A 16961-nucleotide genomic window follows, 5' to 3' on the forward strand; every position below is an offset into this window, starting at 1 on the left:
TGACTCCAAGTGGCTATTGAGCACTTGAAATGTGGATAATCTGGATTGAGATGTGCTCTAAGTGTAAAATACACACCAGATTTCAGAGAGCTAGTACGAAATAAAGAAAGCCAATCTCATCCATTTTTATATCGGTTATATGTTGAAATGATAGTATTAGGGATATAGTTCACTTTAGGTTTTCATATGGTTACTAGAAATTTTAAAATTATATTTGTGGCTCATGCAGAATTTCTAATGGATAACATTAGCCTAAAACTATGACAGATTCACTGCCAAAAATGAAATTATGCAAAGAAAGCTGAGTAACTCCCTGTTTGGAATTATTTTCAGGATCCCTGCCTGTTCTGAGAATTCTAATCATTCATATCAGAGAAAGTGATCATAATGGCTCTTGACTCTGAGGAAAAGTGGTGGGACCCCTGACCACCGTGGCAAAGTTTGCTTTTAACAGGCTCAGTGCAATTTCTCTGACTTCACACAGCAGTGGCTTTAGGCGCTGGGATTGAAAACCACAGCAAATGCCAGAACTTTGGCTCAGGGAACTCATTCTGTTCTGAACTTCCTACCTCTCACTTCAAACCTCTTCATGACCACCTGGCTTCGGAATACTTACCTTGTTTCTGCTCTGGCCACGGAGCCCGTTCAGCTTGCAGGTGGTCTAAAACCCCACATACCACTGACAAAGGCCTGGAGCCCCTTCCTCAACACCCCGCCCTCACCCTGTTCCTCCAGAGCAGAGGAGCCCAGAGCATGTGTGTAAACGCACATGCACATTTGGAGCTTGAGGCCAAGAAGACTTTCTAAGGAGAAAAAGCTTTTGGCCTCTGGTCGTTGGACGGCTGCTCTCGTGTTCCCCAGTAACTTCATCACCAAATGTCTGGGTGGCGAGTGAACTCTAACCTGTGCCTCTGCCTTCATGCACAGTCGTCCTCCAAGCATGGGAGGGAAAAACGGATGGACAAAAGCAGTGATGGGACTTACTGCTCATGATGTTTGATTCATAAAACTTGGGGTCATCACGTTTCACCTTGTCGGGATTTTCACAGAACTTGTTGATGTTGTCCTCAATGTACCAGCTCTTGTTCTCATCAAACACTGCAAACACGGCCTGCTGCTCGATGTCTGCTGCCCTCTGGAGGGGAAAAGTGCCCTGTTCAGTGATCAACGTCCCAGTAGAGGACCCACAGCACTGAATTCTTCTCGGAAACCAAAGAGGCACAGTCTTGGGGCCATCGCAGCCACAAAGTCTGGCATTTATGACAGCCCATTTTGTACAAAGCCTTTGTTAGAGCCAAAGGTAATATGCAAAGACAAACAGAGCAGATCAGAAAATTCAGAGACTAAAACATCCTAATAGAAAAATTCTATCTCCTCATGGCAGCTGTAATTCTGTTTTATCTCTGCGAGTGGACACCTTTCCACCCCGATGACTGACTAGACATGCTCCTCATAGTTGCAAGGAGAAAACAGAAGGTTGCAATAGGAAAGCTTTCTACCTCTCCGTACCTGTTTCCTTTCCTCGCTCAATAAATTAAGGCCTTCCAAAGGTCCGTTTCTGATTTTTCCAGGCATTTATTTATTGTGTAGGCCTTAGGATGAACTTGTTTGGTTATAGCTTAGCCTGATCAGGAATTTTAAGTCAATAATATGGAACTATTATTTTCCAATGAAGATCTGTATCTTTATTCACTTTTGTCTCTATAATTTAGTCTCACTAGAGATGGACCATTGTCTGGGTCCAACTTCACCAGATTTTATGTCTCCAAAGTATTCTCTCTTTTATTTCTCCCTGGTCCAGGTCTCTAAAGAGAACAAGGATTGGTAGAGAGCTTTACACTTTTACCAGATGGCATCTTGATGAGCCCCAAAACAACCCTGTAAAAAAATTTTTTTAGGAGGATATTACCCATTTAATAAAAGGAAGAAATTAAGAGAGGCTAAGTGGTTTGCTGATGATATACCGAAGACCTGGAATTTCAAACTAAACCAAAATATAGTGTCACGTTGCAGAACTGCCTTCTGGAGTGAGAATCTAGATGAAAATAGACAAGCAAAACAACAACAACAACAACAAAACAAAGGAATAAATGTCCCATTTGCGTTAGAGAGGGCAACATAGTATTCTGTTCTCTAGAAGGTGAAGCCCCGTTATTTGGCCAGGAGACCGAATCTGTTCCAGCCGGAACAAGTTCCTGGGGTTTCTGCAAGTTTCGTTTGCGGACAGGATACCTGTACGCCTCGTTTATCAAGGGATCGGCTCTTGCAAATGAGCAGTAGGCCGATCAGCCCGGACGCGATGTCCCTGGTGACGTCCACGTGACTGTAGTAGGGCCTCGTTAGGCACTGCGCGTCGTGCTCGGTGGGCTCGTCGGACTCCAGGATGTTCCACTTGTAAGTGTACGTTTCCCCTGGTCGGACGGCTCTGACCATGGTCTTGTTGTCTGGAAGGAGACAGAGGCCGTTTCCTTTCCAGATGATCACGCGGAACCGCGAGCCGTGAGTTCTCGCCAGAACCGACCCGCCCTCGGGAAGCGCAGAGCCCGGTCGGACGCCCCGGAGAGGCCGCGACGGCACCGCGGGTGGCGGCCCCGGGGGACCAGCGTCCCAGGTGAACAGGGTGTGGGACACCGTGTGGGAACGACCGCCACCGGACTGCACGGGGTGTGTCGCCGAGCCCGGGCAGGGCAGGGGGAGAGCCGGCGGCTGGCGGAGGCGCGCAGCTGCCCTGGGCGGACCCCGTCCACACCTGAAGTGAGGGACGCGTTGGCTTCGTCCTCGTGCGGAGAGAAGGTCACTCCGTGCGGGTAAATGCTGTAGACGCGGCTGGCCATGTTCTTGAACACGATCTACAAAGGCAACCCAGACTCATTATTCCGGGACTTCGGTCCGGTCGTGACAACCGACGTGGGCGCTGGCCCGGCGCCGCCGGAGGAGCCTGCGCGCTTGCCCTGGGCCGCAACCTCTCCTGTTGCCAGCACGAACCTTCCAGACTGTTCCACCCCGCGGAGAGGGGGGAAATGGAAAGAGAATCTGCCCTTCGGAGTGACGTCTTCCCCACAACATATCACTCTTCCTAGTCCGACCCCAGTTCCCCTTCCCCTCTCCTCTGGGTTCGACCACATGCGCCTTCAGCTCTGTTCCTTCTCTTTAGACCGTGATGCCCTCCAGCCTGTCAGATCCCCTGGGACACTGTCCTTGGTGTCCTTTTCTGAGGGGCACACAGATGGCCAGTGAGGTACAGTCACACCTGCTAGAAAGCACGTAAAAAGGATGGGAGAGCTCAGAAATGAGGGAAGGGAGAGAAGAACAGAGAAAGGCTGCTTTCTCGTCTTTAGTGAGTTTGACTGAACAAAAATGCTTTGTGTGCGGACAAAGGGGTGAAGGGAGGAGCAGTATCTACTCAGGGGTCCCAGCCAGGCTCCTTAATCTTCAAGCGAGAACCTTCTCTCGCCTTCCGTTGGTTGACTGCCTAAGCATTTGGATCCCCTTAATCTGTAGACGACCTGCATTCTAGAACCTTGCCAACGTTTGCCACCTTCACTTCTCTGCTGCCCAGCTCCTACCAAAAGCACAATGATGGGACACATTTTTAAGGAGAGCTGTCTGAAGAACACTCAGTGCTCTGAGTCACATCTAAATTTACCCCCATCAGAGACCAGCCAAGGGAGAACTACATACCAAGAGCACAATGGTGACTCATTTATACTCAGTTAGATTTACTGTTCTGTTCTCAACTATAATGACAAACATTATTTTACAAAGCTATGTGACTGATTCACTCATTCATTTACTTAAGATTTATTTATGCATTTGAGAGAGAGAGAGAGTGGACATGTGGTGCAGGAGGGGCAGAGGGGGAGAGAGGATCTCGAGCAGACCCCGGCGGAGCGTGTAGCCAGAGGCAGGGCTCCATCTCAGGACCCTGAGATCAGGACCTGAGCCAAAGTCTAGAGTCGGATGCTCAACCGAATGAGCCACTCAGGCGCCCCAGCAACTTATTTATTAAACCAGTTGTAGGGATGCTATCACGGACTCTACCCGCTGTATTATACAGCGTCCTCTTTTTAAGGATCCATGGGGGAAACCGGTCTCAGTATCAAGGGGAATTATGTTTTGTTTATGACTTCTGTGAATCTTGCCCTGACATATTTTACTCGGATGCTAGAAAACTATGGACGAAATTTGTAGGCAACCTTATAGAAGCATACGGTGTGCTGTGAATTGTATACGACTGATGAATCACAGACCTGTGCCCCTGAAACAAATAATACATTCTATGTTAATAAAAGAATTAAAAAAAAGATTAAGTAAGAAAGATTAAAAAAAAAAAGCAGCACATGGCATGTGTATACTTATCCATGGCTTTATTTTCTTTGTCCCCATATCACTCTTCACCTCAATTACATTGGCTCTTTGTTTTATTCCTTTATAATTTGATAAATTGTCTCAGATTCTTTGTATTATGAGGTAGGCTATAAATCAGAGCAAATACTACATAGAAACTAAAATTGTATTTGAATTAAAAACTACATGGACATATTTTTCTTTTTAATACAAAGAACCAGTGCTTATAAACTGTCTTTTCTATTTAATTTCTCCCACGGTTCTATATTTCTTTTACTTACTTTGAGTGTGTCTCTGACCTGGGCTCTGATAATCGGGCCCAAGATCCCATCTTCTTTGATATTATCATTCTCCATACGTTTAGTGAAAGATTCATCTTGATACTGTTTGTAGACAACCTTCTTATAATGTTTTCCAATTTGGTTTGAGAAATTATCCAAATGCAGAGATCTGTATTTTCTTAAAGTGAAATGAATTTTTAGAAAAATTAAACCATCTGCTCAAGTAAAGACCCCTTACGATTTTGAAACTCCTTGTGTTTAGAAGTTCTGCTCTTGGATTAGCTAAAAATGCTAGTTTTCTAAAAATAAATTCATAATGTGGTTTGCAAAGTCCCAATATCTACTCTTTAGCTAGAAAACCAGAAACCTTTGTCTCCTGCAACACTGACAAAGTTGCAGGCCTGGTTAGAAACAGCTACTTAGAACTTCCTGTCACTCTGGTCACTATAAAGACCTTAGATGTCTCTGGGAAAATGTCTATCCAAAAGAAAGGAGAGAATGTACTGTGAATTTTTCTCAAGTCTTTGTTATGACTTAATTTATGATAACTTTATTGACTTCCCAGGTATTTCTCGATCTCTAAAAGTTATGCCCCACACCCGGAAGCTTTGACTATCTTCATTAGTCAGAGTTCTGTGCTGTTGGGCTCACCCTCCTATCATCCATCCAATCCAAGTGCCAACTAAAAAGCAACCACCTCCACTCATCTTCTGTAGCGGAAGATACAAGACTTGGGGCTGCAACAGGAACCACTTTTCCTCTTGGTCCTCTTTATTGCCTTAGTTTGCAAAAACAGAAGTTCTGTGATAGAATTTACTCATTTTCTGCATATATTTTGCACAATAAAAGGCACACACTATTGCCAGAGTCCTGGAATCTTACTCAGTTCCATCATTTAGTATTATATAATCTTGAGCAAGTTCCTTTTTTGCTCTTTTTCTCAGTCAAATTTTTTTTTTTTTAAAGATTTTTTATTTATTTATTTGACAGAGAGATCACAAGTAGATGGAGAGGCAGGCAGAGAGAGAGAGAGAGAGAGGGAAGCAGGCTCCCTGCTGAGCAGAGAGCCCGATGCGGGACTCGATCCCAGGACCCTGAGATCATGACCTGAGCCGAAGGCAGCGGCTTAACCCACTGAGCCACCCAGGCGCCCATCAGTCAAATTTTTTGAATAGCAAATACATTCAAATGATTTTGATTACAGAAGAAAGCTCTCACTCACATATTTTTTCCCATCAACCCCACCTCCCTGACCTTCCCTGTATTTTCTAGATATTCACTTGCATTACTTTCATATGTATCATTCCAGAGCATTTTTATGCATAAATATGGAAATGTTACTTGCAAATAGAAATCTTCTTATACCCTCATCCCTTTAAGAAAAGGAACCTTGACTTTTTTTTTGCATTTTCCCAGCTTCATTGAGGTGATTTTGACAGCTGTATATTTGAGACGTATACCATGATGACTTATGTGTGTGTATATGTGATTACCACAGTTACGCTAATTAACACTCTCATCACCTCATGCAGTATTTGTCATTTTGTGTCTGGAATGTGTCTTAGCATGATCTTCTACAGGCTCATCCACGATGTCTTCAATGGCAGGCTTTCTTCTTTTTTAAGGCTGAGTAATATTCCTGCGAGTGTGTAATATTTTCTTTATCCCTCCATCCATCAACAGATGCTCAGGTTGTTTCCATATCTTAGCCATTGTGAATAATGCTGCCGTGGACATGGAATGCAGATACCTCTTTAAGATATTGACTTCATTTCCCCTGGATATAATTCAGAAGTGGAATTGCTGGATCATACAGTACTTCTATTTTTAATTTTTGGAGGAGCCTTATTACTATTTTCCATAATGGTCGTACCAATTTATATTCTCACCAACACTGTACAAAGTTCCATTTTCTTCACACCCTCACCAACCCTGGTTACCACTTTTTTGTAGTAGCCATCCTCACAGGTGTGAGGTGATAATCTCATTGTGGATATGATTTGTATTTCCCTAACGACTAGTGATGTTGAACACCTTTTCATATATCTATTTTCCAGTTGTACATCTTCTTTGGAAAAATGTCAATTTAGGTTCTTTGCTGATTTAAAAAAATTTATTTTATTATTTTTTTAAGATTTTATTTTTAACTAATCTCTGCACCCAGCATGAGGCTTGAACTCACAACTCCAAGATCAAGAGTCCCATGCGTCTCTGACTGAGCCAGTCAGTGAGTCAGCACTGCCTTTCCTCATTATTCTTTTTTGCCATTGAGTTTTTTATTTATTTTTTATCTATTTTTATTTTAGGTTTCAACACCGTATTAGAGATATGGTTTGCAAATATTTTCTCTTATTCCATAGATTGCTTTTTTGTTTTATTGTTTTTTTGTTTTGTTTTGTTTTGTTTTTGGCATACAGAAAATTTTTAGTTTGATGTAGGCCCACTTGTGTATTTTTGTTTTGGTTGTCTGTGCTTTTTGTGTTAACCCCAAAAAATCATTGGGAAGACCCATGTCAAAGGGCTTTCCTTCTATGTTTTCTCATAGAAGTTTTATGGTTTCAGGTCTTATCTTTAAATATTTAATTTATTTTGAGTTAATTTTTGTGTATATGCTATAAGCTAAGAGTCCAATTTCATTTTTTTTGCCTGTGGATATCCAGTTTTTCTAACATTAATTATTGAAAAGACTGTTTTTCCCCCATTGTGTATTTTCAGTGCTCTTGTCCAAGATTAGTTGACTATATATTTCTGGGCTCTCTATTTGGCTTCATTGGTCTAAGTGTCTGTTTTTATGCCATGATTATACTGTTTGCTACAGCCTTGTAATAGAATTTGAAATAAAAAGTGCGATGCCTTCAACTTTGCTCTTCTTGTTCAAGATTGTTTGGTTATTCAGGATCCTTTGTGGTTCTATATGAATTTTAGAATAGTTTTTTCTATTTTTGTGAAAAACGCCATTGGAATTTTGATAGGGATTGTATTGAATCTGTAGATTGATTAATATGAGCCTTTTAACAAAATTAGTTCTTCCAATTCATTAACATAGGATATCTTTCTATTTGGTTGTCTCCTCTTCAATTTCTCTCATCAATATCTTATAGTTTTTGGTGTAAGACCTTTCACCTCCTTGGTTAAATTTATTCCTTAAACATTTTATTATTCTTAATTCTATTGAAATGGGATTGTTTTCTTCATTTCTATTTTGGATAGATTGTCATTAGTTTAATAGGTACAGCTGACTTTTATATGTTGATTTCATATCCTGCAACTTACTGCATTCTTTTATTAGTTCAAATAGATTTTTGGTGGAATGTAAACTTTTTTGCATACATTAAATCATATCATCTGCAAAGAGAGATAATTTTATATTTTCCTTACCAATTTGGATGTCTTTTATTTATTTTCCTTGCCTGATTGCTCTGGCTAGGATTTCTACCACTATGTTGACTAAAAATTGTAGGGACTCTTGTCTTGTTCCTGTCTTAGAGAAACAGCTTTCTTTGAGTATGATGTTAGCTTTGGGTTTGTCATATATGGCTTTTATTATACTGAGGTACATTTCTTCTATACTTAACTTGTTGAGAATTTGTATCATGGAAAGATGTTGAATTTTGTCAGATGTTTCTTCTGCGTCAACTGGGTTGCTATTATGACTTTTATCCTTCAATCTGTTAATGTGGTATATCACATTTATCACATTTATTGATTTGTGCATGGTGAAAAATCCATGCTTCTCAGGGATAATCTCACTTGATCATGGTGTATGATCATTTTAATGTGCTGTGTATTTGGTTTGCTAATATTTTGGTGAGGATTTTTGCATCTGTGTTCAACAAGGATATTGGGCTCTCAGTTTCTTTTCTTGTATTGTCCTTATCTGCTTTGATGTGAGGAGAATGGCTTGTAAAATAAGTTCGGAAGTGCTCCCTCTTCTTCAATTTTTGGAAGAATTTGAGGATTCGTGTTAGTTCTTCTTTAAATGTTTGATATAATTCATCTGGGAAGCCATGTGATTCAGAGCTTTTCTTTATTTGGAGATTTCTAATTAATGATTCAATCTTCTTACTTGTTACTACTCTGTTCAGATGTTCTATTTCTTTAAGATTCAGTCTTGGTAGTGTGTATATTTCTAGGAAATTATGCATTTATTCTAGACTATCCAATCTGTTGGCATATCATTGTTTATAGTAGTCTCTCAAGATCCTTTGCATTTCTGTGATATCAATCGTAATGTCTCCTCTTTCAGTTATAATTTTAACTATTTGAATCTTCTCTTTCCTTGGTTAATTTAGCTAAAGGTTTGTCAGTTTGGTTTATCTTTTGAAAAAACTAGCTCTTGGTTATTTTGATCCTCCTTTTTTCTTTCCTTCTTTTTTTAAATTAACATATAATGTATTATTTGCTTCAGAGGTATGGCGATCTTTTCTATTGTTTTTCCAGGGTCTACCTCATTTATCTTTCCTCTAATCTTTATTTCAGTCCTTCTGCTAAATTTGGGTTTAATTTGCTCTTCTCCCTGCCCAGCTCCTTGAGGTACAAAGTTAGGTTTTTCATTTGAGACCTTTCTTTGTTTTCTAATATAGGCATTTATTTCTATAAACTTCTCTCACGACTGTTTTTTTGCTGTATTCCGAAGTTTTTGTACGTTGTGTTTTCATTTTCACTTGTCTCATGATATTTTTTTGATTTCCCATTAGATAAGTTTTTACCATTCCTGAAAGTGTATTTAATTTTCAAGTATTTGTGAATTTCCCAATTTTCTTTCTTTATTGATTTCTAGTTTCATACCACTGTGGTCAGAAAAGACCACATGATATGATTTTGTTAAGACTTATTTTGTGGCCTAATATATGATGTATCCTAGAGAATATTTCATGTGCACTTGAGAAGAATATGTATTTTGTTGCTGTTGGATGAATTGTTCTCTACATGTCTATTAGGTCCACTTGGTCTATAGTGTTATTCAATTCCACTATTTCCTTATTGATTTTATGTCTGGATGATTTACCTATTGTTTAAAGTGAGGTATTTAAATCTCCCACTATTATTGTGTTGTTGTCTATTTCTCCATTCACTTCTGTTCATATCTACTTCATATATTTAAGTGGTCCAATGTTAGGGATATATGTATTTATGATTGTTATAAATTCTTAAAAAATTAACCTCTTTATCATATAGTGACCTTGTCTTTTATGACAGTTTGACTTAAAGTCTATTTTGTCTTATGTAAGTATAGCCAATCCTGTTCTCCTTCAGTTACCATTTGCATGGAAAATTTTTATCCCTTTACTTTGTTTTATCATGTATTATTATTTTTTAAATTTTTATTTATTTTTTAAAATTTCTTTTCAGTGTTCCAGAATTCATTGTTTATGCAGCACACCTCGTGTTCCATGCAATATGTGCACTCCACAATACCCACCACCAGGCTCACCCAACTTCCCACACCCCCCGCCCTCCAAAACCCTGTTTGTTTCTCAGCATCCACAGTCTCTCATGGTTCGTCTCCCTTTACTTTTAACCCATATGTGCCCTAAAGCTTAAGTGAGGCTCTTGTAGACAGTATATTGTTAGATGTTAGTTTTTTATCCATCTGGCTACTCTTTTATCTTTTGATCAGAGAATTTAATCCATTTATATTTACAATAAGCATTAATAGGTAAGGACTTATTATTGCTATTTTGTTGTCTTGACTTTTTTGTAGTTCTTTTGTTCCTTTCTTCCTCTGTTGCTATTTTCCTGTGATTTGTTTTGTATTTGCATGTTTTTATTCCTTTATATTTTGTGTATCTACTAGAGGTAGAAGTTTTGGCTTTGTGGTTATTATGAGGCTCACATAAAACATAGTTCTAACAGTTTACTTTAAGGTGATGACAACTTAAATTCAATTGTGTAAAAACATCTACACTTTTACTACTCCCTCCCAATTTGTGCTACTGATGTCACACTTTACATCTTTTTATATTGTATATCCATTAACAAAGTATTTTAGCCTTGTTATTTTAATACTTTTGCCTTTAGATTTTTATTTTAAAGTTTTTTTTAAATTAAAAGTCACTATATACCACCATTACAGTACTAGAGTATTCTGAATTAGACTATATATTTACCTTTTCCAGAAACTTTTATACTTTCATGTTTTCATATTGTTACTTAGTGTCCTTTCATTTCAACTTGAAGAACTCTGGCACTGTAAGGCAGGCCAGTGATGTTGAGCTCCCTCAGCCTTTGTCTTGGAATGTCTCTTCACTTCTGAAGAAATCTCTTCTCTTCTGAAGAAAAGCTTTGCTGAGTGTAGTATACTATTCTTTGTTGGCAGAGGGTTTTTTTTTTTTTTTCTTTCCTTGCAGCACCTTGAGTATATCATCCCATACTCTCCTACCCTGTAAGATTTCTTCTGAGAAATCTGTGGATAGTCTTATGCGGGTCCCCTTGTATATGACAAGTTGCTTATCTATTGCTAATTTCAGGATTCTTTCTTTGTCTTTGACTTTGGACAACTTGATTATCATGTATCTCAGGATGATCTTTGGGTAGATCTTGCTTGAAGTCCTCTGAGCTTCATGAATCTATATGTCTATAACTCTCCCAAATTTCAGGAACTTTGTAGTCATTATCTTTGTATAAGCTTTCTGCCCCTTTATTAATTCTCCTTTTGGGACTCTCATAATGCATATATTTGATGGTAAATATAAGTCATGTGAGCTTTCTTTATCCTTTTCCATTCTCCACCTCGTTTTTTGTCTCTATAACTAAATAATTTTAAATTACCTATTTTTGAGTTTGCTGAATCTTTCTTCTGCATGATCAAGTCTGCTACTGAAGTTCTCTATTGAATTTTTAAAATTCTGTCATTATATCCTTCAGTTCCAGGTTCTCTGTTTGGTTATTTTTTATGGTTTTAATTTATTTGTTACACTTATTTTATTCATGCATTGTTTTCCTGATTTCATTTCTTTCTTTTTTTTTTTTAAGATTTTATTTATTTATTTGACAGACAGAGATCACAAGCAGGCAGAGAGGCAGGCAGAGAGAGAAGGGGAAGCAGGCTTCCTGCTGAGCAGAGAGCCCGATGCGGGACTCAATCCCAGGACCCTGGGATCATGACCTGAGCCAAAGGCAGAGGCTTTAACTGACTGAGCCACCCAGGCGCCCCCCTGATTTCATTTCTTTGCCCTCCTGTCCTCTTGTCCCTCACTGAAGTTCCTTAAGATGACTGTTTTGAATTTTTTGTCAGACAATTTATAGATCTCGATTTCTTTCACATTGGTTATTTGAGCTTTATTAGTTTCCTTTTATGGTGTCATTTTTGCCTGATTTTTTTTGTGATTCGTGTAGCCTTGTATTCATGTATATTTGAAGGAGTAAACACCTTCTTCTGGTCTTTACTGACTGATTTTGTCAGGTAAAGACCTTCTCCTGTCAAGCCTCTGGGCTGCTGGGATTGCCTCTGTGATCACAGCTGAGTGAAGCTGGAACCAGGTCATGTGGCTGCTTCTGAACCTAGAGTGGCATCTGTGGTTAGTGGGCCTTTTACCAGGGAGTCAGGTGGGCATGGATCCTGTCTAGTCTCTGGGCAGATACGACTGTCTCTAGGACCTTGGTCAGTAGAGCTAGTGCTGAGATAGTGGCTTATTTCAAGGTTTATAGTGGAGTCTGGAAATGGCAGTGCTGTTATTAGTTTTTTTGGTGGGTATGGCTCCCATCTGGTCCTTGAGAAGGTTCACATCAGGTCATTGAGTATATCCCTTGGTGGGCAAGACTGCAGTTGGGAGAGCTGGAGCTGGGTTACAGTGATGCTTCAAGATTTGCAATGGGACTGAGGTCTGCAGACCAGCCTCCTGGGGCATGGATGGATGGGATTCCCTGAAAGTCCCTGAGCTGGCAGGACTATTCCAGGGCTGGAGCTGGTTACAGGGCCACTTTAAGATCCATACACCATCCAAGGTCTGTAGGCCACCCTTCAGGGTCATGGTCAGGTGTGACTTCTGGGTCCTTTGGCAAATGATGCTGGTGTCAAGACCAAGGTCAAGTGGGGCAGTAGCTGAGTCCATAATGGGACAAGGTTGCTTCCAAGTTTGTAGCTGGGAGCATCATCAGTGAATCTACCATCTAAGCATGATGTGCCTTCTCAAAATATCCTTCCTTGGTCTTGGCTTCTGTTAGGAAGGTCTTGCAATTTCTCAAATCTACCTGGATCCCAAAGCTGTCACAGAAGTACTTTTGTTTGTGGACAGCTGTCAAATTACTCTTGCTGTGGAGGGATATGGGCAGGGGACCTCCTCTTTTTGCCATTTTTACCTCCCTTGACCTCTTAATCTAATACCATAACTTGGAGAATTTTTTATACTAGTATATAGGGAGTGTTTACGTCCTTTTTTGAAAACGGATGCATAGTAGTCCATCATATGGATGTGTCATAATTTGTTAAACTCATTTCCTACTGAAGGACATTTCAGGTTGTTTTCAAACCATTGCCACTACTCACAGTGCAGCAGTGAGTATCCAGTACATACATCACTTCATATGTGAACGATACACCTACATAGCAAATTCCCAGAGCACAATTGCTGGGTCCGAGGACACATGCATTTATCATTGTGAGCACGTGCGTTTGTAATGATGATACATATTGTCGAATCGTCCTCTTGACTGGCTGTATCAGATTATTGTCCCACCAACAATGTATGATAGCGCTTGTCTCCTACAGCCTAGCCAACAGATTATGTCATCAGGTCTTGGGAGTCTGCGAGGTGGAAAATAATGTCTCAGTGGAGTTTAATTTGCATTTCTCTTATTGTGAGTGAACTTGAGCATTTTTCAAGTGTTAAGATTATTTGAATTTCCAAATTTCTTACTCTCTCTGACACCTTTTCTAATCTACAAAATAAAGTAAAAGCTGTTTCTAACTTGGAGAGTTAAAGTAAAACTCATAGCAAATGTTTCACATGGTGCTTGGCAATAGCAAGCATCCAACAAGTGGGTAGCGCTATTACTAGTAAGACTGTTGCTGCTGCTGTTACTACTACTCCTACTCCTACTGTTACTACTGTTACCACTACTACTACTGCTATTGCTGCTGCTGCTACTGCTACTACTACTATTATTGTTACTACTACTACTACTACTGTTACTACTCTCATGCTGCTGAGTTCCCATGGGGAGTTTAGAGTCATTCCAGATTGATTTGGACAAAAAGAGCTGAATCCAATGCATGTATACCCCTGAGAGCAGTCAACTCATGACATTTCATCCCATGCTTCTAAGACCCCTGAACCTTCATTCACATAGTGGTAAGAACCCCAGAACTCACTTGTCCATATTCACTGGTATTACCGGTGCGTAGTCCCAGATGACTTCCTCCGCAGCAATGAAGTATTCCCACCTCTTCATGTGCCGCCTCTGGTCACGAGTTAGTTTCTTAGGATTCCTGGTTTTCTTCGCACAGTTTTTAATGTCAATGTGAGCCTGCATCCCAGCTGAATTAGAATACAAAGGCAATGAAAGGATCTGAAAGAAGAAATTACAGCCAACCCAAATGTATATCTTTTAAATAAATTTGTGGGGCACCTGGGTGGCTCAGTGGGTTAAAGCCTCTGCCTTCAGCTCGGGTCATGATCCCAGGGTCCTGGGATCGAGCCCCACATCGGGCTCTCTGCTCAGTGGGGAGCCTGCTTCCTCCTCTCTCTCTCTCTCTCTCTCTGCCTGCCTCTCCACCTACTTGTGATCTCTCTCTCTCTGTCAAATAAATAAAAAATCTTAAAAAAAAATTTAAATAAATCTGTGGAAGATTTAAGTAATTACGGCAAAAGTGCTGCTCAGACAACTTCTGAACATTTTGGTGTGCAGCTCTCTCAGTGCCGTAGAGAAAGGGGTAAGAATTAAAAGCAAAGGAAAGAGAAGATGGGTTAAAGAAAAAACATGAAAACATTTCATTTCTTTCAGAGGAAAAAAAATGTAATTTCCAGATCCTTAAAATCTTATGACTTAAGTCTTGTTGATTTCTCATTTTTCCCGTCATCTGTCCCTTTATTTGTAGAATGGAGATAATGCTAGCACATACTGTATAAAATCATTGTTAAGAATTAAACAAGACGGGACGCCTGGGTAGCTCAGTTGGTTAAGCGGCTGCCTTCGTCTCAGGTCATGATCCCAGCGTCCTGGGATCGAGTCCCGCATCGGGCTCCTTGCTCGTCGGGGAGCCTGCTTCTCCCTCTGCCTCTGCCTGCCATTCTGTCTGCCTGTGCTCGCTCGCTCTCCCTCTCTCTCTGACAAAATAAATAAAATAAAAAATCTTAAAAAAAAAAAATTAAACAAGTTAATATACATATTGCTTAATGTCAATGATGTTAGTTTTGCTGTTGTTGTTTTATTATTATTGGGGACTCTACCAAGGGTACTGTGACAATTTCATGACTTTGAATATAATTTTGACTGCTCAGTGCAAACAGAAAACAAAATGGTCCCATTGAAGTGTCTCTTTCTTATGTGTCTGGCTTTTACATACATTGTTTTGGTAAGAAAATTATTTCCTGTAGTGATATCACTTACATTTTGGTCTCTGTTTACACAGACCCTCTTCCCAACAGTCTTATTTATTATTTATTTATACATTTATTTATTTATTATTAACATACAATGTATTATTTGTTTCAGGGGTATTCCCAACGGTTTTAAAGCAACAATGTGTAATGGAACAATTAGGTATTTTGTTTACAAGATGCCGTGTAACAGCCTGGGCTGACTCTTTTTCCCACTAAAACTTACCGATGTTCCTTAAAGTCCACTCCTTAGCTGGTTAAATACTATGCTTTTTCTATTCAACATACATCCATTGGGTTCCTCTTTGTGCCAGGATTTGTGTCCACCTTGTTATAAAAGATAATCTTTCCATGTTCAATCTTTTGCGCTTTCTGTAACTTAGTGCTTCCGTAAATTTGCAGATGTTTGATTTCTTCTAGCACTTAGGTTTTTTCTTTAGCTGAATACTAAATAGCCCAAAGAAGAATAACTCTATGTATGCATTTACTTCCTTCCCTTTTTCTCCTTTTGAGGAAGTAGACCCTTTTTCAGCTTTTGCCTCATTTTAGGAAATCTTTGTCAATTCCTCCACATCCTCTATCCCAACTAATGTGTTAAAGTCTAAGCGCAGAACAATGAAATTCTGTTCTCAGGATGAAGGCACTATGTCTGGAGCATGGGTGGCTTGAAAAGGCAAAGGAGAATGAGGGAATTCGTGCTTGGGATGGAAAGATCGTATACTCACAAGCAAAACTGTTGGAAGAATTTCTTACCTTGAAAATGTCTTGGGATGAGAGAAGATATGATCCACTTTCCCTCTGGGCTCATAGTCATGTTTGCAGTAGTGGATGTAGCACTGACAAGGGTGATAGCCGAGATCTTATGATGATTCTGCTCCAAGACCTGGCCGTTGAAATGAATGGAAAACAGCTCTGGCCCAGAACTCATTCCAATCAGATGCCAGCTAATGTGGTCATGGGCACAAACTGCGATATCTGAGAGGGAGAGGTGGGGGGTACGACAGGCAGTCAGCGCTCTGTAATAAACAATTCCCTCACCAGATACATACTGAGCACCTGCTGCGCATCAGCCATTGTTTCTGGGGTACAGACCCTCTAGCTGTGCCTCCTGCCCTGGCAGAGGAGACATCTGAGTGTTGGGCAAACAAGTAGTCACAGCTCACGGCAACGAGCGGTGCTCGAGCGCTAACCACAGAGCCTGGAGATGAGCAAAGTTAGTTCAGAAACACAAGGATCGATTGCTAAGGGATCAGGCCAAGGAGGGAACCAAGGAGGTCACTAACCATCCTGGTCTATGTGGGACTGAGGAGTTTCCCAGGGTGCGGGATGTTCAGTGTTAAAACTGGGAAAGCCGCTGAGAGCCCGGGCAGTTGGTCACTCGAGAATCAATTTGCACTCAGCCAGACGGCGTCGCCAGAGCCTGCGGAGTTCAGGGCTCTAATCAGGTCTAATCAGGTAAGGCGAGTTCAGGGCTCTAACCCTCTCAGCTGGACAGAGGTCAGAGCTCTGCCTACGGGAAGATGTGAAGAGGCTTTAGGGCTCTTGATTGCTTCTTTAACCACTTGCTGGTTGTCTGAACGACGATGCAGAGAATTACTCTGTGGGGTACAGACTCTCCTTAAATGCGATGGACACATTTTCATCATGCCCGGCCACGAGGAGCATTCTATGCATAAAGTAATGGAAACAGAATAAAAGCCGAGTTTCGTTCCTTCTTTGTGCTCACGGTAACTGGGAAAATGCTAATGTGCTTGGTGGGAGATTCCAACCCTAGCTCCCATCCTTGGCTTGG

The 16961-nt window shown here is 40.4% G+C and overlaps 1 protein-coding gene across 3 annotated transcripts in view; it reads right to left on the reverse strand.

Moving 5' to 3' along the window:
- F5 (coagulation factor V) overlaps positions 1 to 16961 on the reverse strand; it is a 71384-nt gene that overhangs the window by 25183 nt on the left and 29240 nt on the right. For all 3 annotated transcript variants that reach the window (XM_047704993.1, XM_047704995.1, XM_047704992.1), the window contains exons 6-11: positions 15923 to 16144; positions 13942 to 14107; positions 4629 to 4806; positions 2750 to 2849; positions 2233 to 2444; positions 985 to 1135 (exon numbers count right to left, since the gene is read on the reverse strand). In XM_047704993.1, the coding sequence (XP_047560949.1) occupies positions 985 to 1135; positions 2233 to 2444; positions 2750 to 2849; positions 4629 to 4806; positions 13942 to 14107; positions 15923 to 16144 (1029 nt within the window). The remainder of the gene's footprint in view (positions 1 to 984; positions 1136 to 2232; positions 2445 to 2749; positions 2850 to 4628; positions 4807 to 13941; positions 14108 to 15922; positions 16145 to 16961) is intronic.

Source organism: Lutra lutra, chromosome 15 (assembly GCF_902655055.1).
Source record: "Lutra lutra chromosome 15, mLutLut1.2, whole genome shotgun sequence".
In the NCBI taxonomy this organism is placed as follows: domain Eukaryota; kingdom Metazoa; phylum Chordata; class Mammalia; order Carnivora; family Mustelidae; genus Lutra; species Lutra lutra.